General features: G+C 41.1%; 1 protein-coding gene across 1 annotated transcript in view; it reads right to left on the bottom strand.

Moving 5' to 3' along the window:
• cacna1db (calcium channel, voltage-dependent, L type, alpha 1D subunit, b) overlaps window positions 1–24233 on the bottom strand; it is a 63291-nt gene that overhangs the window by 22540 nt on the left and 16518 nt on the right. Inside the window, exons 9-28 of the mRNA XM_056464568.1 lie at window positions 23991–24148; window positions 22248–22473; window positions 20668–20875; window positions 19447–19569; window positions 17754–17863; window positions 17613–17658; window positions 10689–10746; window positions 10477–10609; window positions 9482–9611; window positions 9189–9248; window positions 8882–8988; window positions 8723–8810; window positions 7717–7824; window positions 7554–7606; window positions 7301–7447; window positions 6889–7090; window positions 6546–6704; window positions 4780–4890; window positions 4581–4658; window positions 1193–1276 (exon numbers count right to left, since the gene is read on the bottom strand). Coding sequence (XP_056320543.1) covers window positions 1193–1276; window positions 4581–4658; window positions 4780–4890; window positions 6546–6704; window positions 6889–7090; window positions 7301–7447; window positions 7554–7606; window positions 7717–7824; window positions 8723–8810; window positions 8882–8988; window positions 9189–9248; window positions 9482–9611; window positions 10477–10609; window positions 10689–10746; window positions 17613–17658; window positions 17754–17863; window positions 19447–19569; window positions 20668–20875; window positions 22248–22473; window positions 23991–24148 — 2389 coding nt within the window. The remainder of the gene's footprint in view (window positions 1–1192; window positions 1277–4580; window positions 4659–4779; window positions 4891–6545; window positions 6705–6888; window positions 7091–7300; window positions 7448–7553; window positions 7607–7716; window positions 7825–8722; window positions 8811–8881; window positions 8989–9188; window positions 9249–9481; window positions 9612–10476; window positions 10610–10688; window positions 10747–17612; window positions 17659–17753; window positions 17864–19446; window positions 19570–20667; window positions 20876–22247; window positions 22474–23990; window positions 24149–24233) is intronic.

The following is a 24233-nucleotide window of genomic DNA, read 5'->3' on the forward strand; positions in this document are numbered from 1 at the left end:
AATTTTGAATTAGTTTTTTAAACGACTTTAGCTTTTTTAATCAATTTTGAGTTCGGTTTTTAAACAACTTTGGCTTTTTTAATCAATTTTGAGTTCGTTTTTTAAACGAGTTTAGCTTTTTTAAATGAACAATTCTGGATTTTCACTTTGAAAATTTTTGATTTTTTTATCGTTTTGACTTTTCTCTTTAAGCAATTTTTATTTAATTTTATATTTTTACAATTTTGACTTTTTAAAATAATTTGGACTTTTTCTTTGAAATTTTTTTTGCTTTTTTCAATAAACAATTCTGACTTTTTTCATTGATCATTTCTGACTTCATTTCTTTAAACAACTTTTTTCAACAAATCTGGCTTTTTCCTTTAACATTTTAGACTTTTTTAACAATTCTGGTTAAATTGTAACATTTCTGGCTTTATTCATTGAACATTCTGACTTTTTACTGTTCTGGCTTCTTTTTGGAGGATATTCAAGTAGAAATTCTGCATTTATATCCATTAATTTTGACCTTTTCAGAACTCAGAGTTTACAGCACATCTCTGCAAGTCTACATTTCACATTTATGAATGAAAATTGTGAGATATAAACCCAGAAAAATGAAAAAGCCATAAAAAATGTGAACTCTTGGTTTTTTCCATGGTGGGAAAAAACTTCCATAAATTTCTTATGATATAATTTCAAACTAATTCTGGCTAGAAATTGTCCAATGCGAAGACACAGTTTTACAAATTAAACAATTTAAAAAGACATCCTTTTATCTTAAACTGAATTGTTCAACTATATATATATAGTACACAGCATATCTTTAATATTACCATGACTATGGTAATTCTCAAAAAAGGGCACCAATTGTTCCTGAATTCTGCATGTTTTTATTGTTTTGAAAAGGGTTCCAACATAATATAGTCAAAAGTCACACATAATAAACCTTAAAACTCATAGTTCTCTTCAATTTTTTAATTAACTAAATGAAACTGGAAGTCTGCAGATATTTCTGTAATTATACATTATTTTCAGCATATTCCAAAGATGCATTAATCACAATGTGACTAGTATTTAATATATCAGCAGTAAAATATACAAAATGGCACCTTTAGTGAGAATCACACACATATAACTGACTTTCTGACATCTAGACAATAAAAAAGACAGACAACACAGTTGACTGAGCTTGAAGCACACGTTTACTTACATTGATTTCTGTAATTGCAATGTCAACGATGCTACCAACAACAATTAAGGCATCAAATGTGTTCCATGCATCAGCAAAATAGTGCTGCGGACACCAGCGAACAGACCACAGAAGAAACACATCGAAACAGACAGAAACAGGGAAGAAAAGACAGAAGAAAATCACAGTTATGATGCTGCAGCCCAACACACAGAGAGAGTCCAGCACCGGGTCTGTCTCGTTCTGCTTAACAGCTAGCAAAAACCATCATTTCACTGTCTAGATTAATGCTAACTAGTCCAGCGTCTGAGAAACCCACAGCTAATCAATGACAAAGTAGTGTAGAAAATATACTTTTCAGCCAATTCAGTAAGACTTTATTAGAGCTGCATGCTATAAATCATTAATAAATAGTTAATTCATCCTTTATTAAGCATTAATCCTACATTAACAGACATAAGCATGCTAGCATGTTGTTAACACATTACCAGCATGTTTCAAGACTATTTATGTTTTAGATTGTAGCTACTGTAGCATGTATAACATTAGTTTAACCCAGTGTTGATGTTTAACACAGCTAGCATGTTTTAAAGTTTCTAGCATATTTTAGCATGTAGCTAACATGTTTAACACTACTAAATTTACACACTGTTGACAGTTTAACATATAGCTAGCATGTTTTGAAGTTTCTAGCATATTTTAGCATGTTGCTAGCATGTTCAACACTACTAAATTTACACATTTTTGACAGTTTAACATATAGCTAGCATATTTGAAAGTTTCCAGCATATTTTAGCATATAGCTAGCATGTTTAACACTATTAAATGTACACATTGTTGACAGTTTAGCATATAGCTAGCATGTTTTGAAGTTTCTAGCATATTTTAGCATGTTGCTACCATGTTTAACACTACTAAATGTACACATTTTTGACAGTTTAACATCTAACTAGCATGTTTTAAAGTTCCTAGCATATTTAATATATAGCTAGCATGTTTAACACTACTAAATTTACACAATGTTGACAGTTTAACATATAGCTATCATGTTTTAAAGTTTCTTGCATATTTTAACTAACTAACATTTTTAGCACATTACTAGCATGTTCATGTTTTACATATTGCTAAAATAGTTCAAAGTTTGTAATATATTTTAGCCTGTAGCTAGCATGTTTAACATTAGATTAACATGTTGACATTTTAACATATAGCTAGATTGCTTTAAAGGTTTTAGCACATTTTAGCATGTAGTTAGCATGTTTAACATATTATTAGCAAATTTCAACACTGTTGAGGTTTTAACATGATGCTAGCATGTTTCATATTTTCTAATATATTTTAGTATGTAGCTAGCATACTTAACATCACTAGATTAACATGCTGTTGATGTTTATCATAGGTAGCGTGTTTTAAAGTTTCACTCATATTTTAGCATGTAGCTAACATATTTAGAACATTAGCATGTTTCAACACTTAATGTTATAACATATTGCTAGAATGTAAAGTTTTTAATATAATTTAGCATGCAGCTAGCATGTTTAATATTACTAGATTTACACATTGTTGATGGTTTAACATATAGCTTGCATGTTTCTAGTAAATATTAGCATGCAGCTAGCATGTTTAACACATTACTAGCCTGTTTCAACACTCTGTGGAGGTTTTAACATCTTCGTAGCATGTTTTAAAGTTTCTCACATATTTTATCATGTAGCTAGCCTATTTAGCACATTACCAGCATGTTTAACACTGTTCATGTTTATCGCTAGAGCGTTTTAAAGTTTGTAATATATTATAGCCTGTAGCTAGCACGTTTAACATGACTAAATTAACATGTTAATGACATTTTAACATAGCTGGATTGCTTTAAAGGTTCTAGCACATTTTAGCATGTAGTTAGCATGTTTAACATATTATTAGCAAATTTCAACACTGTTGAGGTTTTAACATGATGCTAGCATGTTTCATATTTTCTAATATATTTTAGTATGTAGCTAGCATGCTTAACATCACTAGATTAACATGCTGTTGATGTTTATCATAGCTAGCGTGTTTTAAAGTTTCACTCATATTTTAGCATGTAGCTAACATATTTAGCACATTAGCATGTTTCAACACTTAATGTTTTAACATATTGCTAGAATGTAAAGTTGTTAATATAATTTAGCATGCAGCTAGCATGTTTAATATTACTAGATTTACACATTGTTGATGGTTTAACGTATAGCTTGCATGTTTCTAGTAAATATTAGTATGCAGCTAACATGTTTAACACATTACTAGCCTGTTTCAACATTCTGTGGAGGTTTTAACATCTTCGTAGCATGTTTTAAAGTTTCTCACATATTTTATCATGTAGCTAACCTATTTAGCACATTACCAGCATGTTTCAACTCTGTTCATGTTTATTGCTAGAATGTTTTAAAGTTTGTAATATATTATAGCCTGTGGCTAGCATGTTTAACATTACTAAATTAACATGCTGTTGACATTTTAACATAGCTGGATTGCTTTAAAGGTTCGAGAACATTTTAGCATGTAGCTAGCAGGTTTAACATATTATTAGCAAATTTCAACACTGTTGAGGTTTTAACAATGCTAGCATGTTTCATATTTTCTAATATATTTTAGTATGTAGCTAGCATGCTTAACATCACTAGATTAACATGCTGTTAATGTTTAACATAGCTAGCGTGTTTTAAAGTTTCTCTCAGATTTTCGCATGTAGCTAATATACTTAGCACATTAGCATGTTTTAACATATTGCTAGAATGTAAAGTTTTTAATATATTTTAGCATGCAGCTAGCATGTTTAATATTACTAGATTTACACATTGTTGATGGTTAAATATATAGCTTGCATGTTTCTAGTAAATATTAGCATCCAGCTAGCATGTTTAACACATTACTAGCCTGTTTCAACACTCTGTTGAGGTTTTAACATCTTCATAGCATGTTTTAAAGTTTCTAATATAGTTTATCATGTAGCTAGCATGTCTTAATATCTTAGTAGATACAAAAAAGACATGACTTTGATGCATTAAAACTGTTATCCAAGTACAAAAATATGTAAATTTAAAAGAAAAACATGATTTAAAAAAAATAATTACTCAATATGATGAGTAATGAGAAGTAGTAGTGTTTAAGTGTCATGAAAATAATGTTGTATATCTTTAAACAGGTTGATGATTTGACATGCAAACATGTCATGCTCTTGACAGCTATTGTGAGATTATTTCATCATGAGCCATTTTATGATTTTAGATTCGCTAACCATGACAACAAGACAGCATATTCCCCACTGCAGTAAGAGTAACACATTCACACACACTGAAGGAGGAGCGAGCAGTGATTTACACACAGATGATGAGCAGGTGAGAGAGAGGACAGGTGAGCGGCGGAGGTCTACCTGACTCAGAATGATGTCTACTACGCTGCCAATGACCACCAGAGCATCAAACCCATTCCAGGGGTCCACACAATAACCCTGAGCAGGAATGCAGACAGAGCTCAGCGCAGGAGAGCAGAAGGGTTAAATAAACATCATCACGAGACGGGGTTTTCAAGCACTCCCACGTTCATACTCAACATACACAAAATAAATATACCTTCGGCTTGAAGGCAACCAGTTTGAGAATCATTTCCACAGCGAAGACACCTGTGAAGACCATGTTCAGAACGTCCATCGCATAGTTGAAGAGATGCGACTGGCCGTAATGCTGTTTATAACACAGAGAATTAAGTGCAATATGGTACAAATCTTAAAAGTATGTACAGATACAATGTAAAGAGAGATTAGTTGACTTTACTTAAAAAAGAGAGTAAACTCATCACCTTATACTGTTTGTTAGCAACAGGTTAAAATATGCTAGAAACATATTATTTGAAAACAACTAAAGAATAATATTTGAAAAGATCCACAATTTTACAGGACGGCTTATCATTTTGCTTTCAACAATACCTATTAACTGTACCTACTTTTAAGATTTGCACACCTATTGCACTATAAAAAAAGAAGTTAATTAACTTATAAAAAATTGAGTAAACCTGTTGACAAAAGTAATAAGTTGAATTTCCTTAAAAATTCAAATGTTAGGAAACCTACTGACTTAACTTTTACAGTTATGCACATAGTTTGTTTACTTAATAATTAAACTCAGCGGCCACTTTATTAGGTACAACTGCTTGTTAATGCAAATTTCTAATCAGCCAATCACATGGCAGCAGCTTACTGCATGTAGGCATGTAGACATGGTCAAGACGATCTGCTGCAGTTCAAAGCGAGCATCAGAATGGGGAAGAAAGGGGATTTAAGAGACTTTGAACGTGGCACGGTTGTTGCTGCCAGACGGGCTGCTCTGAGTATTTCAGAAACTGCTGATCTACTGGAATTTTCACGCACAACCATCTCTAGGGTTTACAGAGAATGGTCCGACTAAGAGGAAATATCCAGTGAGCGGCAGTTCTGTGGGCGCAAATGACTTGTTGATGCCAGAGGTCAGAGGAGAATGGCCAGACTGGTTCCAGCTGATAGAAAGGCAACAGTAACTCAAATAAGCACTCGTTACAACCGAGGTCTGCAGAAGAGCATCTCTGAACACACAACACGTCCAACCTTGAGGCGGATGGGCTACAGCAGCAGAAGACCACACCGGGTCTGAGGCTGAGGCTACAATTCACACAGGCTCACCAAAACTGGACAAGAGAAGATTGGAGAAACGTTGCCTGGTCTGATGAGTCTCCATTTCTGCTGACACATACGGATGCTCGGCTCAGAGTTTGTCCTCAACAACATGAAAGCATGGATCCATCCTGCCTTGTATCAGCGGTTCAGGCTGGTGGTGGTGGTGTAATGGTGTGGGGGAGATTTTCTTGGCACACTTTGGGTCCATTAGTACCAATTGAGCATGGTGTCAACGCCACAGCCTACCTGAGTATTGTTGCTGACCATGTCCATCCCTTTATGAGCACAGTGTCTCCAACTTCTGATGGCTACTTCCAGCAGGATAACGCACCATGTCATAAAGCACCAATCATCTCAGACTGGTTTCTTGAACATGACAATGAGTTCACTGTACTCAAATGGCCTCCACAGTCACCAGAGCTCAATCCAATAGAGCACCTTTGGGATGTGGTGGAACGGGAGATTGGCATCATGGATGTGCAGCCGACAAATCTGCAGCAACTGTGTGATGCTATCATGTCAATATGGAGCAAAATCTCTGAGGAATATTTCCAGTAGCTTGTTGAATCTCTGCCATGAAGGATTACGGCAGTTCTGACGGCAAAACCGGATCCAACCTGGTACTAGTAAGGTGTACCTAATAAAGTGGCCGGTGTATATATATATAAACTGAATGTCAGATTCTCTCACCTGAACGGCCAGACACAGCGTGTTGAGGACGATCAGCACAAACATGATGTACTCGAAGCCTGTAGAGTTCACCACATACCAGAACTTGTACTGATATCGGTTCTTGGGGATGTACCTCCTCAGCGGACGCGCTTTCAGAGCGTATTCAACACACTGCCGCTGCAGAGAAACACACAGTATCAAAAAAATCTATAAAAATGTCCAGCTTATTTCAGCATGTAGCCAATGGTGGGAAGAAAAATCACACGCAAGTAAAACCCCCAAAACAATCGAGTCTAAATAGAGTGACAGTATTCGCTGTAAACACTAAACTATGAATGCATCAGAACATGAACGCTCAGACCTGGTTCTTGTCCAGCTCACAGTTCTTGTACTCTTTCTCTCCCTGCTCCTGAAAGGTGACGATGACGAAACCCACAAAGATGTTCATCATGAAGAAGGCGATGATGATGATGTAGATGATGAAGAAGATGGAGATCTCCACGCGGTAGTTGTAAATGGGGCCCATGTTCTCCTTGCTGGAGTCGATGGCCTTGTACAGCAGCCTGAAAAACAGACGCAATTAGCCAAATCACTGCTTTATTGACATCACAAGCTCTGTGCCTGCGCTATTTGATCTGTAACAAAAACAGAAGATCAACCACAGAAATAAAGGATTAAATATAGTAAATTATGTGTGTGTGTGTGTGTGTGTGTGTGTGTGTGTGTGTGTGTGTGTGCGTGTGTGTGTGTGTGTGTGTGTGTGATGGTCTTACGCCGGCCATCCCTCAAAGGTGGAGACGGTGAAGAGCGCCATCATGGCCATCAGAACATTATCAAAGTTAAAGTCACTGTTGAACCAGAGCCGCTCGCGCATCTGAGGAAATGCCGTCTCACCCATGCTGTACACGATATACGTCCCTCTGCAGACACAACAACATCATCAAACACACACATACACCCAAACGCAAGCACAAACACACACAGACAGACACAAATGCAAGCACACACACACACACTCTCACTCACTTGCAGTCCTCTGGCGTTGACTTTGCTTCATCACTGCAGCGGTAAAACTTCCCCTGAGGAAACACACACACACACACACACACACACACAGCACGTCACACAAAACTGCTTGATAAACGTTTGACAAATCTGAAATCTGGCCTCCAGGTAAACATCTCTGCACCTTGAAGAGCTGCACGCCGATGCAGGCGAACATGAACTGCAGGAGTGTGGTGACGATCATGATGTTCCCGATCGTCCGGATGGCCACAAACACACACTGAACCACATGCTGAGACACCACAAAACAAAACAACAGGGCTTTTATTCTCAGTTCCACAATTAAAGCAGATTATAAGTCATGTTACACCACGTCCTAACTCAAAATCGTTCACACAGACCTACATAAATGACTAAAAGTGCTGTGCTATTATTGCTATTATTATATATATATATATATATGTACTGTCATTATTACTATCAGTACTATTACTGATGTTACCAGTTACAGTATTACCAGTATTAAGGTTATTATGGATCAACAACCTTATTCTCCACCACTGATTGGTTTTGTTCTCTCTTTAGGTATTATTATTCCTTCAATATTATTATTATATATTTTCATATATTGTTATATATTATTATATAACATCTCTTGTATATTTTCCCCCAATTTCAGAGAGAGACAGACACATTTGTAATCATAATAGTTTTACTAACTCATCTCTAATAACTGATGTCTTTTCTCTTTGTCATGATGACAGTAAATAATATTAGACTAGATATTCTTCAAGACACTAGTATTCAGCTTAAAGTGACATTTAAAGGCTTAACTAGGGTAATTAGGGTAAAGTTAGGGTAATTAGGCAAGTCATTGTATAACAGTGGTTTGTTCTGGAGACAATCCAAAACTAATATTGCTGAAAGGGGCTAATATTGACCTTAAAATGGCTTTAAAAGCATTAAGAACTGCTTTTATTCTAGCCAAAATAAAAAATAAGACTTTCCCCAGAAGAAAATTAAAATAATAAAAAAAATATTAAAAAATATTTAGAATAATAAAATAAAATGATGTTTTTTTTCTGTTATTTTTCTCTCTTTCATCACTGTCATGTAATCTGTGTATCTCTTTGCATAATAAACAAATAAATAAATAAATATATTAAAAAAAGAGAGAGAAAGTGTCTGACCTTCAGTCCTTTGGCTCTGTTTATGGCTCTCAGCGGACGAAGAACCCGCAGAATCCTCAAGATCTTCACCACTGAAATAGCAGACGACCTGCAGAAAAAAAAAATACACACTCATCAATACACACTCCAAACACACCGGATTTAATAACGCAAACTCACTGAATGCCGAAGGACACCAGAGAGACTCCCACCACCAGCAGATCCAGCAGATTGAAGTAACTCCGGCAGAAAGCGCCTTTATGTAGGAAAGCGCCGAACGCCGTCATCTGATCAACACAAAAACAATTACAGGACGAAACATGTAAAAAATGAAACACACTGTAAAATAACAAGTAAAAACTGAATAGGATCTGTAAGTTCCCTTCAATCTCAATAACAAAGACACTATTGAGTATAATAGGATGTCATTATAATCGTGTTTGAGTAGTGTGGAAAATTAATTAATTAATAAGACATCTATTTTTACCTTCACCAAGATCTCCACTGTGAAAATAGCGGTGAAGGCATAATCGAAATAACCCAGAACCTGCAGAGAGACACACGACAAGAAACACAGTGTAGGCAATCACATCACAGTCCCGGTGCATAAAACATATGCTGGAATAATTGGCGGTTCATTCCACTGTGGGGACCCCTGAGGGACTAAACCAAAGTCATAACAGGCTTGTGAAAAGGCTCAGTTTTGCCCCTGTGTGAGTGTATTGTACGCTATTACAGTGAACATGAGGTGTTGTTTTGTTTGTTTCTGGTTTGTCTTACGATGTTTCGGGCAGAGAAGTTTCGGATGGGGTCTTCGGCCGCCAGCGAGACGGAGCTCAGCATGATGAAGATGAGGATGAGGTTGGTGAAGATCTGATGGTTGATGAGCCGATAGCACAACACACGGATTCTGTGGCAAACACACACACACACACACACACACACACACAAACATGAATAGAGCTAACACTGGCTCCATAGATATATACAGATAAACAGTTCACCCTCCTGTGAATTTTTCTTTCTCTCTCAAATATTTCCCAAATGATGTTGAACAGATTCAGGAATTTTTCACAGTATTTCCTATAATATTTTTTCTTCTGGAGAAAGTCTTATTTGTTTTATTTCGGCTAGAATAAAAGCAGTTTTTAATTGTTTTAAAGCCATTTAAGGTTAATATTATTAGCCCCTTTAAGCAATATTAGTTTTGGATATCATTAACAGTAACTGTCTAAATCATGTGCAAACCCTCTATACAGAGGAGTAATAGAGTCTCTTTATAGGTCCAGTGAAATTAAAATCATGTTTTTTTGGATGTTAGTATCAGTATATTAGTCTTAAGGATGTCTATAATCTAGTATGCTCCAAATACAGCAACAAAATTCACATTTAATTCACATTTTAACCTGATATAAACATACAAAGCTTGTAGTTTGTCACTTTCGCTTAAATGGATCACTGATTTTTTTTCTTCAGTACTTCATACTTTAGTTTCTCATCAAATCCTCTGACCAATCAAATGCTCTCTAGTATCTGACATGCCCCGCCCCCTCCTTCTCATTTTCATTTAACTTGATGCGTTTGAGCTCAACCACCCTGACTGGCACAGCTGTGAGAAACCAAAACACTATTGGCTGTTTTTTTTAAAGGGGAGGAGCTACTCTATGCCCTGCCCTCTCTTCATGTTTCAGTTGAGATTACATCAAACATTGAATAAAAAATGCACATTTCAAAGCACTTCGCAAAACTCTCAAAGTGCTGTTTGTGTGACTTACGGGTTGGAGTTGCTCAGGATGAAGAAGGAGCTGCCGTCTGGAATGGGTGGCATCTTTTCTCTGAGGCTCAGCTCTGACAGTCTCTGTGCCCGCAGTCCTGAAGGCACCTCGGGCTCGTCTTCCTCTTCCTCTTCTACATACACACATAATCACAGCGATGAGCTGACCACACCCATGCCCATACACAATGATAAACACTATCAGATGTTCACCTGAGGAGTCCGCCAGCTCCTCTGCCAGATCCTGATTGGCCTCCTGATCATCAAGTGCCTGAAACAATTCATTAAAAACATCTTAAGTAAGGTATACATCCTGGCCCTCTAGAATACTTGATTCTGATTGGTCGCAGCAATCCAAGTTATGTTAAATTACAGATAAAATAGATCTAGGAGGTTGTTATCGCAGAATAAAGCCACACAGGTTTATCAGCAGCCCAATGTGAAGCGGTTTATTCTACAAAAACAACCACCTTTATTGTGCTTATTACAGAGGTGTTTGTGAAAAACAATAAAAATAAAACACAAAACATTGTTCCAAGCCCTAATAGTTTATTAATTCTTAAATTAAATGCAAATCTGACAGACACTAAAACAGCTGATGGAGTATACACTAACCTGCACATTATTCAGACACTAGATGGCACCAAACAGTCAAAAACACAAAGCTGACAGAGACTAAAACAGCTGATGGAGTATACACTAACCTGTGCTTTATTCAGACACAAGATGGCGCCAAACAGTCAAAAACACAAAGGTGACAGAAACTAAAACAGCTGATGGAGTATACACTAACCTGCGCGTTATTCAGACACTAGATGGCGCCAAACAGTCGAAAACACAAAGCTGACAGAAACAGCTGATGGAGTATACACTAACCTGTGCATTATTTAGACACTAGATGGCGCCAAACAGTCGAAAACACAAAGCTGACAGAAACAGCTGATGGAGTATACACTAACCTGCACATTGTTCAGACACTAGATGGAGACTGTGGAGAGGTAAGCATGATCGAACACCCAATGAGGGGGGAGAGCAGGCTTGGAGCCCGGCGGCTAATCAGCAGGCCAATCAGAAATAATAAATAACACCTGTTTATTCTAGTGATTGGGCCGGAGAGACAACCTTCTTAAGGAGAACAGAAGGAGCAGCCGGGAGAAGAGGGAGAGAGCACACACACATACGACGAGTGTTGTGCACTCATTTAAAAAAATAAAACTTTACTGTTTACCTGAATCGCCGACCCTGTCTTCTTCTTCCCTCAATAACGAGCTTTGCTACAGTGGTGCCGAAACCCGGGAAGAAGAAGAAACTTTGCTGCCAGAATGGTTACTCCGTCTGCCAGTCCATGTGCGGAAGTCATCCAGGCGCTCGCGGCCCTCCACCAACAACAACACCATGCGCTGAGGGACCTGAGAGCAAATCTGGAAAGACGCTTCCAAGTCCTCGTAGAGGCCCAGCGGGAGGACCGCGAGCTAATCCGGAGTCTGCTGGCCCAGGAGATCCGGCCCGCTCCGACATCTGCCGCCCACCCTCCCATCTCGCTACAGAAGATGGCACCGGAGGACGACCCGGAAGTGTTCCTGAACCTCTTCGAGAGGTTGGCGGAGGCGTGTGGCTGGCCGCGGGCCGAGTGGCCGGTGAGAGTTATCCCCCTGCTGTCAGGCGAAGCCCAAATTGCCGTGCAGCAGTTACCGGCCCAGAATCTCCTGGAGTACGCTCACCTGAAGCGAGCCGTTCTCCAGCGGGCCGGCCGCAATCCGGAAGAGCAGCGTCAGCTCTTCCGCTCCATGGAGCTGACTGCCAGTGGCCGGCCCTTCGTGTTCGCTCAGCAGCTCCGTGACGCCTGCCGCAGATGGCTGGTGAAGGATGGCCGGACCACCGACCAGCTGGTGGATGCCGTGGTGCTGGAGCAATTCATCACCCGCCTCCCCTCCCGAACATCGGAGTGGGTCCAGTGCCACCGGCCAGAGGATCTGGACACGGCCATCCGGCTGGCGGAGGATCACCTGGTGGCGAGGTCCAGGGTCGGCGAAATAACCTCTCTCTCTTCTCCCCCTCTCCCTCTCTCTCCTCCTGTTCCCAGGCCCAGACTGCTGGGACCGCCCACACCAGCACCCAGATGGCGGTGCACAGAGGCGGATCGGCCGAACGTCCCAAGAGGGGCGGGTCCATATCCGGACGGCGGGGTGGAGCCACGACCCCTGGCGGTTCCCCAGACAGCGCCAGGTCTCTCTCCGGTTCAATCAGTTGGTCTTGCTGGCCCTGGGGGTATAGTGAGAAGGGCTGGGCCGATGCATTGGCGCCGCGGGGGCGAGAATAGCACACCACAAATCTGCTCCATGAAGGAGGTGAGTGCGCTGATTCGGGTCCCCGCCACGCCAATCGTCGCCCCCGGTCGCGACGGGCTATACCGGATACCAGTGAGTATAAAAGGGGGTACATATCAAGCTTTGGTGGATTCGGGGTGCAACCAAACCTCCATCCACCAAAGCCTGCTTCAAGACCCGGCATTGGATACGAGCCGCACAGTAAGGGTAAGGTGTGTGCACGGGGATGTAATTCACTACCCGCTAACGGCGATAGACATTCAATTCCGGGGTAAAAAGCATAGCGTTGAGGTAGCAGTTAACCCGCACCTCAAACACCCGCTAATTCTGGGAACCAATTGGCCTGGATTTAATAGATTATTAGGGGTCTTATGTGCGGGTGTGTCTTGGAAGACGAAATCGCCGGGTAGGGGGTGTGTCGCTCAGCTGGGGGAATCCCAAGCGGTGACGTCACGCGCTGTCTCAGGGGAAGGGCTGGGAATTTCCCGGTGTAAAGACTTTCCCCTGGAGCAGTCTCGTGACGACACGCTAAGACATGCACTCGAAAGAGTGCAGGTGATAGATGGGGAAAACCTCCAGCCTGACCGGCCCCTCTCCTATCCATATTTTGCGATCATTAATGACAGGGTGTATCGGGTGACCCAAGACGCTCAGACAAAAGAAGATACTACCCAATTATTAGTACCAAAGTGCCGTCGGGAAATGCTTTTCCAGGCGGCTCATGCTAATCCTATGGCTGGACATTTAGGTCAGGCGGCCACATTAAATCGCCTCATGACCCGATTCTTTTGGCCGGGCATTCACGGGGATGTTAGCAGATGGTGCGCTGCGTGCCGTGAATGTCAGCTGGTAAATCCACCGGCCACCCCAAAAGCGCCTTTGCGCCCGTTACCAATTATGGAGATGCCCTTCGAGAGAATTGGTATGGATCTCATCGGGCCATTAGAGCGATCCGCACGCGGGCACCGGTTTGCACTAGTCCTAGTGGATTATGCAACCCGCTACCCGGAAGCAGTAGCGCTCCGTAACATCTCCGCAAAGAGTGTTGCGGAAGCTCTGTTTCGTATAATCTCCCGAGTGGGAATCCCCAAGGAGATTCTCACTGATCAAGGCACCGCGTTCATGTCACGCACCATGCGCGAACTTTATGGATTATTGGGCATTAAATCCATTCGCACCAGCGTCTATCACCCACAAACAGACGGGCTGGTGGAAAGGTTTAATCGCACGCTTAAATCAATGATCCGTAAATTCGTTCACGAGGACGCGAAAAATTGGGATAAGTGGTTAGAGCCCTTGTTATTTGCTGTGCGGGAGGTTCCCCAAGCCTCCACGGGGTTTTCCCCCTTCGAGCTTCTCTATGGCAGACAGCCCAGAGGGGTTTTGGATGTCATTAGAGAGGCTTGGGAGGACGAGCCTTCTAATAGTAAAAATGAAATTCAGTATATTCTGGACCTTAGAGCAAAACTCCACACACTGGGGCGGCTCTCTACGGAGAATTTGCTTAAGGCTCAGGATGACCAACGCCGGCGATATGACAAGGGCACTAAACTACGTAAATTTGCACAGGGAGATAAAGTCCTTGTACTACTACCCACTTCCAGCTCTAAATTACTCGCCAAGTGGCAAGGGCCGTTTGTGGTCACACGACGAGTCGGTGATCTCGATTACGAGGTTGTTCGTTCGGACAGGGCTGGTTCACGTCAGATTTATCACATTAATCTGCTGAAGCAGTGGAGGGAGCCGGAGGAAGTGGCGCTGGCTACGCTCGTTACTAACGAGGATGACCTGGGGCCAGAGAGCCCCGGCCGGGAACGGCCGGGCGCTCTGGTCACCGGAGGGGATCATCTCTCAGCGAGCCAGCTCCTCGATATCCGGCACCTCCAACGTGAATTCTCTGATGTGTTCTCACCCCTGCCCGGTCGTACTAACCTGATTCAGCACCATATCGAGACCGAACCGGGCGTGGTCGTTAGGACCCGGCCGTATCGCCTACCTGAACACAAGAAAAAAGTGATTCAGGAAGAATTGAGTAATATGTTGAAAATGGGAGTAGTAGAAGAGTCCCACAGCGACTGGGCCAGCCCGATTGTCTTGGTACCCAAGACTGACGGCTCGGTCCGGTTCTGTGTGGATTATCGCAAGGTAAATGCGGTGTCAAAATTCGACGCCTATCCAATGCCGCGTATTGACGAGTTGCTCGACCGGTTAGGTGCTGCTCGATTTTACTCGACTTTGGATTTAACGAAGGGCTATTGGCAGATCCCCTTGACTCCAATATCCCGCGAAAAAACGGCTTTCACAACGCCGTTTGGATTACACCAATTCGTGACACTTCCGTTCGGGCTGTTCGGGGCACCGGCAACGTTTCAGCGTCTGATGGATAAAATACTCGGCCCTCACGTGGCATATGCCGCTGCTTATTTAGATGACATCATCATTTACAGTAATGACTGGCAGCGGCATATGCAACACCTGAGGGCAGTATTGTCGGCGCTGAGACGGGCCGGGCTCACGGCTAACCCACGGAAGTGCGCAATTGGGCGAGTGGAAGTAAGGTATCTGGGCTTCCACTTAGGCCACGGGCAGGTGCAGCCCCAAATTGATAAGACTGCAGCTATTGCCACCTGTCCGAGACCTAAGACCAAGAAGGAGGTGAGACAGTTTTTGGGGCTGGCGGGATACTATAGGCGTTTTGTCCCTAATTATTCGGCCCTCGTCAGCTCATTGACTGATCTCACTAAAAAGGAGGGACCAGATACCGTCCAATGGTCGGAGCAGTGTCAACAGGCCTTCTCAAAGGTAAAATCTATACTTTGCGGGGGGCCACTATTGCACGCTCCTGATTTTGCTCTCCCCTTTCTGTTACAGACGGATGCATCCGATCGGGGTCTGGGGGCGGTTCTCTCCCAGGAGGTGGCAGGAGTGGAACGGCCGGTGCTGTACATTAGCCGAAAACTCAGTAAGAGTGAGGCTAAGTACAGCACCATAGAGAAGGAGTGCCTGGCGATCAGGTGGGCCGTTCTCACTCTTCGCTATTACCTCCTGGGCAGGGAATTCGTCCTCTGTTCAGATCATGCTCCTCTCCAGTGGCTTCACCGCATGAAGGATACCAACGCGCGGATCACCCGTTGGTATCTAGCGTTACAGCCTTTTAAATTCAAGGTGGTCCACAGGCCGGGGGCGCAGATGGCTGTGGCCGACTTCCTCTCCAGGGCGGGGGGGGGGAGGGCTGCAGGCCGGACGGCTCCCCGGCCTGAGGCGGGCGGTGGGGGTATGTGGAGAGGTAAGCATGATCGAACACCCAATGAGGGGGGAGAGCAGGCTTGGAGCCCGGCGGCTAATCAGCAGGCCAATCAGAAATAATAAATAACACCTGTTTATTCTAGTGATTGGGCCGGAGAGACAACCTTCTTAAGGAGAACAGAAGGAGCAGCCGGGAGAAGAGGGAGAGAGCACACACACATACGACGAGTGTTGTGCACTCATTTAAAAAAATAAAACTTTACTGTTTACCTGAATCGCCGACCCTGTCTTCTTCTTCCCTCAATAACGAGCTTTGCTACAGAGACAAACAGTCAAAAACACAAAGCTGACAGCCACTAAAACAGCTGATGGAGTATACACTAACCTGTGCATTATTCAGACACTAGATGGAGACAAACAGTCAAAAACACAAAGCTGACAGAAACTAAAACAGCTGATGGAGTATACACTAACCTGCGCGTTATTCAGACACAAGATGGCGCCAAACAGTCGAAAACACAAAGCTGACAGAGACTAAAACAGCTGATGGAGTATACACTAACCTGCGCATTATACAGACACTAGATGGAGACAAACAATCAAAAACACAAAGCTGACAGACACTAAAACAGCTAATGGAGTATACACTAACCTGTGCATTATTCAGACACTAGATGGCGCCAAACAGTCGAAAACACAAAGCTGACAGAAACAGCTGATGGAGTATACACTAACCTGTGCATTATTCAGACACTAGATGGAGACAAACAGTCAAAAACACAAAGCTGACAGAAACTAAAACAGCTGATGGAGTATACACTAACCTGCGCGTTATTCAGACACTAGATGGCGCCAAACAGTCGATAACACAAAGCTGACAGAAACAGCTGATGGAGTATACACTAACCTGTGCATTATTCAGACACTAGATGGAGACAAACAGTCAAAAACACAAAGCTGACAGCCACTAAAACAGCTGATGGAGTATACACTAACCTGTGCATTATTCAGACACTAGATGGAGACAAACAGTCAAAAACAAAAAGCTGACAGCCACTAAAACAGCTGATGGAGTATACACTAACCTGTGCATTATTCAGACACTAGATGGCGCCAAACAGTCGAAAACACAAAGCTGACAGAGACTAAAACAGCTGATGGAGTATACACTAACCTGCGCATTATTCAGACACTAGATGGCGCCAAACAGTCGATAACACAAAGCTGACAGAAACAGCTGATGGAGTATACACTTACCTGTGCATTATTCAGACACTAGATGGAGACAAACAGTCGAAAACACAAAGCTGACAGAGACTAAAACAGCTGATGGAGTATACACTAACCTGCGCATTATTCAGACACTAGATGGCACCAAACATAAACCTGTCAGGCTTTATTCTGCGATATCAACCTCCTGGATCTACTTTATCCCTAACTTAACATACCTTGGAATGTCACAACAAACCAATCAGAAGCAAGTATCCCAGACAGCCATGTATTATTAATAAAATAATGCACGATTAATCAAGAATTCCAAGACAAGAATTTAAACATCACCCACCTTAAGATCACGGTCATCTCCATCTCTCTTGTAGATGCTCATACTCCTGCAGAAAACACACACATATTGTGTTTGTGTTCAGTGACTGAGTGTGTGTGTGTGTGTGTGTGTGTGTGTGTGAGAGAGAGAGATAAGCGTCACCTGCTCTTCCTCCTCTTGTTCTTCTTCTCCTCCTCTTTTTGGGCTGAGTTCAGGCTCTCTGCGTCTGCCAGATTATCCACAGCAATGGCCAAGAAGACGTTCAGCAGAATGTCTGATCTCATGTTAAGACACTGATTCTATTCTCCCTGAACTACTATTCATGAAGTAATAAATACTTTGTTTATCTACACACTGCAAAAAATGCAGCAGAATTTTTCCACTAAAATATGATTAATTTGCATGTGTGTATTTTTAGAGTACATCACAGCTCCTGATGCAGAGCACATTAATACTCATGGCCCGTCAAAATACGTTAAAAATAGACCATTTCATTCTAGAGCCAATAGAGTTATAAATGGACTTGTAAAGTAGCAAAGCTCATTAATATTGATGACCCTTCCAAATATGGTAAAAACAGACAATTTTGCTCTAGAGGCAAGTCCTATGGTTGTAAACGGACTTGTAAAATAGCAGAGCTCATTAATATTCATGACCCTTCCAAATACGTTAAAAACAGACCATTTCATTCTAGAGCCAATAGAGTTATAGGACTTGTAAAATAGCAAAGCTTAATATTGATGACCCTTCCAAATACGGTAAAAACAGACCATTTTGCTCCAGAGGCAAGTCCTAGGGTTGTAAACGGACTTGTAAAATAGCAGAGCTCATTAATATTCATGACCCCACCAAATACGGTAAAAACAGACCATTTCATTCTAGAGGCAATTCCTTGAGTTGTAAATAGCAGAGCTAATTAATATTCATGACCCTTCCAAATACGGTAAAAACAGACCATTTCATTCTAGAGGCAATTCCTAGGGTTGTAAATGGGCTTGTAAAATTGCAGAGCTCATTAATATTCATGACCCGACCAAATATGGTAAAACAGACAATTTCATTCTAGATGCAATTACTAGAGTTGTAAACAGCAGAGCTCATTAATATTCATGACCCTTCCGAATATGGCAAAAACAGACCATTTCATTCTACAGGCAATTCCTAGAGTTTTAAATAGCAGAGCTCATTAATATTCATGTCCCTTCCAAATAAGGTAAAAACAGACCATTTCATTCTAGTGGCAATTCCTAGAGTTGTAAATGGGCTTGTAAAACAGCAGAGCTTATTAATATTCATGGCCCTTACAAATATGGTAAACACAGACCATTTTGTTCTAGAGGCAATTTCTAGAGTTGTAAATGGACTTGTAAAATAGCAAAGCTCATTAATATTGATGACCCTTCCAAATACGGTAAAAACAGACCATTTGGCTCTAGAAGCAAGTCCTAGGGTTGTAAACGGGCTTGTAAAATAGCAGAGCTAATTAATATTCATGACCCTACCAAATACGGTAAAAACAGACCATTTAGCTCTAGAGGCAAGTCCTATGGTTGTAAATGGACTTGTAAAATAGCAGAGCTCATTAATATTCATGGCCTATTCATGGCCAATTCCTAGAATTGTAAATAGCAGAGCTAATTAATATTCATGACCCTTCCAAATATGGTAAAAACAGATCCATTCATTCTAGAGGCAATTCCTAGAGTTGTAAATGGGCCTACACCTTAGATGACCTGTGGCCAAGTAATTTAACAGGACATTGTAATTTTATTTACTATAACTATCTCCTTAAGTTTTGCAAAGTCATCCACACTGACATGAGCTGATGTTGTCTCGGATGAGCAGAAAGAAGGATACAGTTTCCACAGATGAAGAGGATGATGAAGTAGATGCACACCAGCATGCCTGAGGAAGAGGGTCCACCATACGCCATGATCCCATCATACATCACCGTGTTCCAGTCCTCCCCCGTCAGGATCTGCCAGAACAAATACACAAATACCAATCTACAAAATGGGCTTTTAACATTATATCTTGCATACCTGCTGCTTTTATGACAAGCTCATCTTCATATTGTCAAGTAAGCTTCACACGAACATGCTGAACAATGGCTTGTGATTGAGGGATACATGTGAACATGGACCACAAAAACATAACTGTCCATTTTTTGGAAATTGGGATTTATACATCCCATGAAAGCAGAATTATTACGCTTTGCATTAAGGCTTGGATTGTTGGGATAGAACAATATTTTGGCAGAGATTCAACTATTTAAAAATCTGGAATCTGTGGGTTAAAATAAAATAAAACACAAAGAAAATCACCTTTAATGTTGATATTATATATTTACAGTAGGAAATGTTCTAAATATCTTCATTTAATATTCTAATTCAGTTTGGAATAAATGAAAAGTCAATAACCGTGCAACGAAAAAATGGTTTTGTGGTCCAGATTCTCAAAATATGCTTACCATATTCATACGCTATGGTTGTCCATGGTCCATCAATGACCAGAACAGTATTTTTCATTCATACCTTGGCATAGTTTGGAGGGAAACGGATTTGATTATATAGTGATTCTACATATTGGTTGGTGTAAATGTACACTATTGTTCAAAATACTGGTGTCAATTAAAATGGGGAAAATTTAACTTTGTGTCACAGGAATAAATTACATTTTGAAATATTTTACATTTAAATAATATTTCACAATATTTACTGTACATTTCATTATAAAATCAGCTTTGGTAAGCAGAAGTGCCTAAAAAAATTATGAAAAAATCTTGCTAGCCCAATCTTTTTCAATGCGCACACACACTCTTCCCACAGCTGTTATGATTTTTTATACTTTTATTACAGTACAAACTGTTATTTATTACTGTACAAACTGTATATTGTATCACTCATACAATACCCTTAAACCAAACTCAAAATACTTCATTCTGTGTGATTTATGAGGCATAAAATGTCCCCACAAGGTCAAAGGATAACTGGTATTGCTATACTTGTGGACATTTTAGTTAACATAAGTGTGGACATTGGGTCCCCACAACATGAGTAATATAAGCAACACACACCTGAAAGACAGTCAACAAGGCCTGAGGGAAGTTGTCGAAAGTGCTGCGTTTGGTCACAGTCTCATCAAAGTTGAACTTTCCACCGAAGAGCTGCATGCCAAGCAGACTGAAGATGATGATGAAGAGGAAGAGCAACAGCAGGAGAGACGCAATCGACTTCATGGAGTTCAGCAGAGATGCCACCAGATTACTGAGAGATGCCCAGTGACTGCAAACACACACGCACACACAAACACCAGTTCAAAACACTCTACATGAAAAAATACTATAGTAATTTGAACCATACCATAATATTGCCATGTATTATAGTATTTATAATGCTTTGTTAATGAATGCTGCAACATACTGTAGTATTAACTACAGTGAAATGATAAACTGTAATAAATACTGTAGAATATTTAAGTTTTTACTACAGTAAACTGTGGTGTATTGTAGTATTAATATACCCTATAGTTGTAGAAAACTACAGTATTGGGTCATTTGTTTATATTACTTTAGTTCTTGTGTTACCATAGCAACTGTGCCCTAAATGACTGATAGCCCTGCCCTTAAAGGATGGATGGCTCCGCCCTAAAGGACTGATAATCCCTGCCCTAAACAATCGATAGTGCCGCCCTAAATGTGTGATATCCTGCCCTAAAAATTGTTGGCCACACCCTAAACAATTGATAGCCCTGCCCTAAATGTCTGATAGTCCCGAACAATACAACTAATAGCCCTGCCCCTAAAGGACAGATAGTCCTAGCCTAAACAACTGAAAGCCCCGCCCTAAATGACTGATGGCCCTGCCATAAAATACTCATAGCCCCGGCCATAAAGACTAGACAGTCCTCCCTTAAATGACTGATAGCCCCTTCCATAAAGGACTGATAGCCCCACCCTAAAAGACTAGTAGCCCCGCCCTCAACAACTGATATCCCCACCCTAAATGACTGATAGCCCTGACCTAAAGAACTGATAGACCTGCCCCTAAATGACAGATAGACCCGCCCTACAGTACATATAGCTCTGCCCCTAAATGACTGATAGCCCCACCCTAAAGAACAGAAGCCCCTTCCATAAAGGACTGATAGCCCCGCCCTAAACAATTGATAGCCTCACCCTAAATGACTGATACGCCCCTCTCAAAATCACTAATAGCCCCACCCTCGACAACTGATATCCCCACCCTAAATGACTGATACGCCCCGCCCTAAAGAACAGAAGCCCCTTCCATAAAGGACTGATATCCCTGTCCTAAACAACTGATAGCCCCACTCTAAATGACTGATACGCCCCTCTCTAAATCACTAATAGCCCCACCCTAAACAACTGATAGCCCTGCCCTAAAGGACTCATAGTCCCGCCCATAAAGGATAGATAGTCCCGCCCTAAATGATTGATAGCCCCTTCCATAAAGGACTGAGAGCACCGCCCTAAGCAACTGATAGCTCCGCCCTAAATGACTGATAGCCCCACCCTAAATAATGATTGCCCCGCCCTAAAGGCATTCTATGTAACCTGGAATAAAGAAAAAGAGTTTCTAAAGAGGAGGGAAGTTATGGTGTTGGTATGGTATTCATGCCGACTTTAAGACTTACCGTGTGACTTTGAAGATCCGCAGGAGCCTGACGCAGCGGAAGACGGAGATGCCGAGTGGAGACATGATCTCCAGCTCCACCAGAATGGTCTCCACGATTCCTCCGCAAACCACGAAGCAGTCGAAGCGGTTGAAGAGCGACACGAAGTACGCCTGCAGCCCCAGACTGTACATCTTAATCAGCATCTCACATGTGAACAGCGCTAGCAACACCTTATTAGCCACATCTGTAAACAAACACACCATAAACAGAACATTCTCCTCATTTTGCTCAGAAACCAAGAGCTATTACCATATTTGTCTTAGTGTGCAATGGTGTGTTCCACGATATTTTGGTCACACTTTAGTTTAATGTACAATTCAGACTCTTAGCAAATCATTAACTAAGACTTACAGCTTAATCAATCACTAATTAGCTGCTTATTGAAAGCTAGTAAGGTAATAGTTGGGTTTAGGTATTGGGTATGATTAGGAATGTAGTATTAACTATAGTGAACAGATAAATACTCTAGTATACTTTAGTTTTTACTACAGCAAACTGTAGTGAATTTTAGTATAATATACCCTATAGTTGTACAGAACTACAGTATTATATTACTACAGTTGTTGTGTTACCATAGCAACTGTAGAATCACCACAACAGATCAATTACTATAGTTGTTGTGTTACCATAGCAACTGTAAAATCACCACAACAGATCAATTACTATAGTTGTTGTGTTACCATAGCAACTGTAAAATCACCACAACAGATCAATTACTATAGTTGTTGTGTTACCATAGCAACTGTATAATCACCACAGCAGATAAATTAGTATAGTTGTTCGGTTACCATAGAAACTATAGAATCACTACAATTACTAATGTGGTTGTGTTACCATAGCAACTGTAAAATCACTACAACAGATCAATTACTTTAGTTGTTGTGTTACCATAGCAACTGTATAATCGCCACAGCAGATCAATTACTATGGTTGTTGTGTTACCATAGCAACTGTAGAATCACCACAACAGATCAATTACTATGGTTGTTGTGTTACAATTAGCAACTGTAGAATCACCACAGTGGATCAATTACTAAAGTTGTTGTGTTACCATAGCAACTGTAGAATCACCACAACAGATCAATTACTATAGTTGTTGTGTTACCATAGCAACTGTAGAATCCCCGCAACAGATCAATTACTATAGTTGTTGTGTTACCAAAGCAACTGTAGAATCACCACAACAGATCAATTACTATAGTTGTTGTGTTACCATAGCAACTGTATAATCACCACAGCAGATAAATTAGTATAGTTGTTCGGTTACCATAGAAACTATAGAATCACTACAATTACTAATGTGGTTGTGTTACCATAGCAACTGTAAAATCACTACAACAGATCAATTACTTTAGTTGTTGTGTTACCATAGCAACTGTATAATCGCCACAGCAGATCAATTACTATGGTTGTTGTGTTACCATAGCAACTGTAGAATCACCACAACAGATCAATTACTATGGTTGTTGTGTTACCATAGCAACTGTAGAATCACCACAGTGGATCAATTACTAAAGTTGTTGTGTTACCATAGCAACTGTAGAATCACCACAAAATATCAATTACTATGGTTGTTGTGTTACCATAGCAACTGCAGAATCACCCCAACAGCTTCATTCAAGTACTTTACTATAGTATGCTTCAAAAATACTGTAGCATTTACTATAGTATTTTTTATGTGTGTGTGTGTGTGTTTCTCACCCTGGACCTCCGTAAGCCAGTCGGGCTGATTATAATGCTCTGATGATATCGTGAGTGTGTTGAGAAACACCAGCAGAATCACCAGCCAGTAAAATAGGGTGGATTTTACCACAGCTCGACACTTTCTGCGACAAAACCTGTTCCAGCACCGCCAGCGGCTGCAGACAAGCACCACAGACACAATCAGTGTGTTTTCACTTGTTACAATAATCGCCATCCGGTCAAAGTTGAGCTCTTTTTCGA

This window comes from Danio aesculapii, chromosome 8 (genome assembly GCF_903798145.1).
Source record: "Danio aesculapii chromosome 8, fDanAes4.1, whole genome shotgun sequence".
Taxonomy (NCBI): domain Eukaryota; kingdom Metazoa; phylum Chordata; class Actinopteri; order Cypriniformes; family Danionidae; genus Danio; species Danio aesculapii.